We start from the raw sequence: 6,628 nt of genomic DNA, 5'->3' as shown, positions 1-6,628 counted from the left end.
CAAGATGATATTATCGATATTTAACCTTCCCGAAACAAATGCAGACTATTCGAGTAAATAACCTCCAAAAGGGAGAAAAGTCAATTTTTGGTCCCTCAACTCTTTGACTGGGCCGATTTTGGTCCCTAAACCAAACATCTTACACCCTCAACACGAATGAGTTCATTTCGGTGCTGAGCTAACATGGGTTTGGCCAGTCTTTATGCACAAGGCTATATTTTTTTGTTTCTCTCATTAGTCTTTCTCATCCTATCTCTCATTTTATGCGTGCACACGTTTTTCTTTTCTTGTTTTTCCTTGTGTGTGGTTATTTGGTTTCAGTTTTCTGTTTTGTGTTTTTGTTAGGTTTATATTTTGTCTTTTCGTTTTTCAGATTTGGTTTTTCTTATATTTCTTCTGCTTTTCACATTTTGTTATTTTTTATAGTTTTTTTTCCACATTTTGTTATTTTTTTACAGTTTTCACAATATATGGTGAACATTTATTTCAAATACATGTCAAACTTGTTCTAGTATACAATGAACATTTTTAAATATACATTGATTTTTCTATATATGATGAACATTTTTTGTTATATACATGGAACATTTCTTAATATATGGTGAACTTTTTCTAATTATATATGATGAACATTTTTGTAATACGCACATAACATTTGTTAACAGACATTGAACTTTTATATATAACACATACTGAACAATTTTATAGACTATATATTTCTATTTTTAATAGGTTTTAAAATACCTAGCTACTAAAAACAACAGCCGGTTTTTTTGTATGAAAAATAGTCTTAGAAACCGAAGAAAAAAAACGGTCATGGGCAGAGTGGGCCGTCCCATTTGCGCTGGACTTCAGCGAACGCTCCTCCTATCTGGGCTGAAGCTTATACTCCGGTTGGTTGCAGCTCCGGCCCACGTCTACAAAACCCCACGCAAAAACCCGCCTTGGCATGCCCAAAAGGGCTAGCGCTTCCCCGCCGCCGTTTCAGCCCAGCTGCCCCATCCCAAATCAGTCTCTCCTCGGTCTCTCTCCTCCCTGCGCCGCCACCCCCGCCGCCACGGCGCCTGCCGGTGAACCCCTCCGTTGGCGACCATCGCGCTCGCCACCGCCCTCCCCACCGCTCGGCTCCTCCTGCGCGGGCGCATGGCCTCCTCCGCCTCCGTTGCGGCCCTCACCGCACTCCCCTTTCCCACTTGCCCCTCCTCCGACGACTCTGACGACGCCAAGCCCCTCCCGCCTCCACCCGCGTCGGGAGAAACCCGCCCTCCTCCGCAGCATCAGCAGAGGCCGCGGTGGTGGCAGCTGGAGCGCGACTGCAACGTGGCCATGAAGGCCCTGGCGCGTGCGGGCGAAGTCGACCAGGTGCTCGCCCTCTTCAGAGAGCTCAGGGCTTCCAGAACCGGGCCGGGAGGTGCCTCGCCGCCCAATGTGCTTTGCTACAACACTCTCGTCAATGCGCTCGCAGAAGCTGGCCGGGTGGAGGAGGCCCACAACGCGTTCGATGAAATGCTTGCAGCAGGGGTGGCGCCCAATGCATCGTCCCTCAACATCCTTGTCAAGCTGCATTCGTGGAGATCTGCGCGGTTTGACCTCGCGTACAAGGTGATCATCCAGTTGCAAGAGCTCGGGGTGGAAGCTGAGGTGGGCACCTACTCCACGCTTGTCACGGGGCTGTGCCGTGTGGGGAGAGTGGGCGAGGCATGGGGCGTGCTCGAGTGGATGCTGGAAGTGGGGTGCCGTCCCATGGTGCAAACTTACACGCCCATTGTACAGGGGTATTGCCGTGAAGGTCGTGTCGACGAGGCCAAGGAGCTGATGTCCACGATGGAAAATGCTGGTTGTCCTCCCAATGTAGTCACCTACAATATTCTGATCAGGGCTTTGTGTGATGCTGCCAGATTTGACGAAGTCAGGCAAGTTTTAACGGATAGTAGAACCAAGGATTGGAAACCCAGTACTGTCACCTACAACACATTTATGAATGGTCTCTGCAAGAAAGGTATGGCTAAAGAAGTACTTGAGCAGTTGGATGTTATGCTAGGCGAAGGGCTGGATCCCACAGATTTCACTTTGAGTATTCTTCTGAATTGCCTTTGCCATGACAAGAGGATTCATGATGCCGTATGCTTGCTGGAGAGGAGCACATCATTGAAATGCTATGCTGGTGTTGTTGCATACAACACTGTGATGAGCTGCTTAGGTGAAATGGGACATTGGATGAGTGCTCTAAAGTTGTTGACAGACATGATCAAGAGAGGTGTCATGCCAAACACGAGGACATTCAACATTGTCATTCGTAGTCTTTGCTTTCGCCGAAAGTTCTCCATAGCCAAGAGCCTCGCAAGTAACCAAGGTTTTGCTGCAAATGTCGTGACATACAATACACTCATTTATTTTGTTTTTTACTACAGTCGAAAGCTCAGTGAGGTGAAGGACCTAATATTTGACATGACAGCAGAGAGGATTGCTCCAGATGAAGTTACCTACACTATAATCGTTGATGGATTATGCAGAGATGGATTTTTTGATACAGCCACTAGTTACTTTCTAGAATCGCTTGAGATTGGACTGTCAAGGGATCTTTTTGCTGTCCTTACAAACAGGCTTGCTCACAGTGGCAAAATCTGGGAGACAATTCACATATTCAAGGGAATGGAAGAAAAAGGTTTTATCCCCGATAGTTCTATATTTGACCTCACAATCAGAATATTCTGTAGGGCTGGTTATTGTCACGACACAGATATGTTTAAGGTTAACTTTATTCTGGATACGATGTTGGGAAAGCAGTGAACTGAACCCTTGTGTATCTAGGAAAGCCGGCAATAATTGAAGGTAGCATACTCTTTCTTTCTGTTCTTCTGGTGATTTCAATTTAGATGGATTAATGTTGTTCTCACTGCTGAATACTTGCGGATGAATAACAATAGTATATTTTACACCGAACTAGCAACTTTGTTCTAACCATTGCAATTAGCATTTGAGATTACGGAATCTGAAACTTTAAGTGTTGCATGCCAAATTGTTGTGCTGTGTAATTATCAATGGCTCTCAATGATCTTTGTTCCAAACAATCATCACTAGATTTTCCTCTAACCATATTTTATTATGTGTTCTCACTTCTCAGAAATGTTGCCTGTACCATAAAAATCAGACATAATGTGCTAAATAATAAGAAAATTTGTCCCTTTTGAGGGAAAACGAAAGTTCTTGTGCCTAAACAAACATTTTCTTTGTAGCACATTATGATTGAGTAACATATAGGAGTAGTTATATTCGTTTGTCTGCCCGGTTCTCAAGTAGGGATGCAAATTTCTGACCCTCAGGGCACCCTCTGACCCTTGTTTGTTCAACCAAATGGACTAAATTTTCAAAGTGATGTGACTTTTAAAAGTTCAGTTCATTTGGTTGAACTAAAGAGGGCCAGAGAATACCAAAAGGGTAGCCATTTGCACCCCGATTCTCAAGTGAGACACACCTCTAGTGATTTTCATTGATACATTTATTTATTTTAGGATCGTATATTTAACCATAGGTTACCTGTTGGTACTTGGAACCAATACTTTATGATTTAAAGCCTTAGTCTGGCAATTGTGCCAATTTTTTAATATATATTTTGGCAGCTGAAATATCCTATAATGTTTGGTATACCTCCCAAACTATTATGAACAACGCCTCCTCTAGCACACTATGCGATTCGAGTTGGTCTTTTTATCCAAACTTTGCACAAAGTAGCACTCCCTCAATTTCTTTTACTCAGGTTTTCTTTGAGTTATACATCTCACATTTCAGGAACGTATTTCTTCTTTTAATTATTTCCCTCCTTCCAACAGACATGAATGAAGAGTCGACATTACTAAAGATACTGACACATGTTGTGTCTGGCTTTTATAACACTCTGTACGTGGTACAAAGATGGCCACATGCCTGTTCATGTTAACATATTCCACACTGCCACTCGACAGATGAAGTCTAACTGGTGAGTTCTGGAAAGATTGCCAGACTTAGTTGACAACATAGAAAGATTTTTGTAGTGGGTATTGAAGTGAAATTATGTTGATTTACATAAATGGTGTTACTTTTGTCTCTGGTGTTGTAAAGTAGTAGTAAGATCTAGCAAGAAATATTTATAGCTGATATCATAATTCTCTTGGACATTGGTATCATCGTCTCTTTGAATTTTATACAAGTTCTGTCATACATATCTATGTTACAAATATTTTAGTTACTAGGATGCATTTCTCCTGTTGTCTATTCTATTTTCCACAACTGTGACACCTTAGCCTTGCCCGGTTGAAATTCTGCCCAAGTGTGGCTGGTCAGTAGCATGGATACTAATTTGAGATATGTACCACCTTGCTAATTTAAAGGGGGGTAGTCACAAATATAAATAAATACCAAAGGGCTCCCAAGGCAATAAGGTCCTGCTGGCCCTTTTTGTGCGAAGCAATGACAAAAGCATAAGCAGCTTAATGCATGTGTCGGCATACCAGTATGTACATTTGGTCTAGGCCAGTTGGAACCTTGTTGTGATACAACATATTGGCTTCACTGTTTAATCTATGAATCCTGTTTCTATTATATCTGCACTACTTTAACCTCCTGTTTTCTGCAAGCTTTGTAATCAGCAGCATGCTGCACAGGTGGGATTCGAATGTAACTCAAACACGTGCTTTTACTGCACCAGTCTTTTGTGAGTGTAATCTTGCCGGGTGTCCGTGTCTTTTCGGTAATTTGTGTAGTAGACACATGACTCTTAATAGGACTCAGATGACCATGAAGTTCTGAAATCAATATATTTTTCATCTTTTATATCTTCTTTGAAGGTATTGGTATTTTAAATAATTTTCCTATGATAGCATGCTGTTGCAATTTCAAAAGGAGTATCCTAAATCATTTGTGCTGGCAGGATTCTTGTTATCTGGTTCAGATAAAATTTGATTACCGAGGTGCTGGGGTTGCTATGTGTATTCTTCTCTATCTACAATAGGTAGAGTGCATATAGCACGAGGCGTTGGGGTTACTCTCCATGGAGCTCTTTATAGAAGACAGAGAAAAGTGGCAGGTACAATTATTTGCTTATTACGTTCAGATGAATTGTTTCTTTATCTCAATATCATATTTTATTGCTCTTAGTAGATGTAAATGTTGTACGGTAGCCAAATGTTGCACTCTGATATTATGGTCCTCTGAGTACTTAAAAATAGGTTCTATGATGTTGTTTTTTTCCTCTTAAGATTATCACATTGAAACCACATTCAGTGGAAACATGGAATGTTGGAAACCATGTCATGGTCCACTCCATTAAAAATGTACAAGCGATATCAAGATTTATTAAGCGTGAACTCTCAAAACCTTCCTTGCTCCACCCTCCTCCCTAACAATCTCCACCCACATGTGCTGCATGAAACTTAAACCAACGAGAACTCAATGATCTAGGACTTGGCTCTGCCAACCCTCACAATCTCCTTCTATTGCCACTTGCCACCATGCTTGTAGTCACCCCTTGTTTTTACAGGATATAGCAGCAAATGCCCCTACTCCGTTTCACCCTTCCAGGACGCTCTAGCACACATTTTACTCCTCTGAGCTAGGGTTCGGTTAGGCAGTGGGCCTTGACCAGTAAAGCTGTGGCCAACCTTGACCTATCCAGTTCACAAACAACAAGGATGTGAGTGCTTCGAGTTTGAGTTCTGATTTGCGTCTTTTCGTTCCGGCCTCATGATTTTTCTTCATTTTTGACAGCACAATGGGTGCATTTTTTTTTGTAGTCATGTTCATGGGGGCGCTTACTCAGAGGGTTGTGCGTACTTCTATCAATGCATCAAGTCGCAAAGCTTCTGCGTTTTCTCTGTGAAGGACCACAACATTGTCTTGGTAGCTTACTTGAGCTATATGAAGCGATGTCATTTTTGTTATGTTTTGAATGATTTCTAATATTGCTTTTACTTGTTGGTATCAGTGTGGTCAATCTTCCAGACATGCAAGTATTGCGGCGCGGTTCTGTTTTAAATGATTGCCATGGCAGGTTAATCTTTTCCGTTTCCTAATATTCCTCGTTCACCTGGATGCATGCCTTATTTTTGCCGATTTGTATGTAGGCTTGCATGAATTTGCGTGGGAATGAATATATTATGGCACGAGCAGTGTTGTTAGTTGTGAGGTTTCCCCGAGGTGATGTAGTCAGATTTGTGCCCCATCTCCCATGTGGCTCCATCCACGTGATGTTTACTGGTAGCTAAATCCTGAACCAACTTGTGGTGCCAATTTGATATTATACTGAATCAAGCAGCGTGGATCCTTCTGTTTGTTTCAGTCAGGATGTGATTGCTATTGTTACGGTACTGAATTCAGCCTCAGGCTAGTGGTATGAGGTTACACAACGGGTTACGGATCGATGTTAGCATGCATGTATGTATAGTTGCACCTCATTCCACACGAAGCACGCGTGCAGTTCTTCTGCTTGATAAAACCATGCTCCCATTGTACAGGTCACACTGAATATGACATGGCTGCGAGAGGGCAGCACCCCGTACGCTCGTAAGTCGTAATGGCAGCAGAGCCTGCCCAATCGCCCCATTTCCCTGATTGCCATGTCTCGATAGTCGATAGGCCAGCTGGTGGGTGCATC

The 6,628-nt window shown here is 42.6% G+C and overlaps 1 protein-coding gene across 2 annotated transcripts; it reads left to right on the top strand.

Moving 5' to 3' along the window:
* The first annotated feature begins 966 nt into the window (after window positions 1-966).
* Window positions 967-6,281, top strand: LOC123040485 (pentatricopeptide repeat-containing protein At1g09900). Of its 2 annotated transcripts, XM_044463328.1 has the most exons (8): window positions 967-2,832; window positions 3,831-3,976; window positions 4,641-4,823; window positions 4,907-5,062; window positions 5,516-5,668; window positions 5,769-5,874; window positions 5,960-6,025; window positions 6,099-6,281. In XM_044463328.1, exon 1 carries the CDS (start codon window positions 1,144-1,146, stop codon window positions 2,788-2,790), a length of 1,647 nt encoding a protein of 548 aa, XP_044319263.1. In that variant the 5' UTR covers window positions 967-1,143; the 3' UTR covers window positions 2,791-2,832; window positions 3,831-3,976; window positions 4,641-4,823; window positions 4,907-5,062; window positions 5,516-5,668; window positions 5,769-5,874; window positions 5,960-6,025; window positions 6,099-6,281. The 2 variants fall into 2 exon arrangements, with proteins under 2 accessions (XP_044319263.1, XP_044319261.1); XM_044463326.1 differs by lacking the exon at window positions 4,641-4,823.
* The last annotated feature ends 347 nt before the right edge of the window (window positions 6,282-6,628 follow it).

This window comes from Triticum aestivum, chromosome 1A, assembly GCF_018294505.1.
Source record: "Triticum aestivum cultivar Chinese Spring chromosome 1A, IWGSC CS RefSeq v2.1, whole genome shotgun sequence".
NCBI classification, from domain to species: domain Eukaryota; kingdom Viridiplantae; phylum Streptophyta; class Magnoliopsida; order Poales; family Poaceae; genus Triticum; species Triticum aestivum.
Note: the sequence above shows the minus strand (reverse complement) of the source record. Positions and strands in the feature narration are given on the sequence as shown.

Coding starts and splice junctions, on each gene's coding strand:
- LOC123040485 (XM_044463326.1), top strand. CDS start 1,144: ATGGCCTCCTCCGCCTCCGTTGCGGCCCTCACCGCACTCCCCTTTCCC.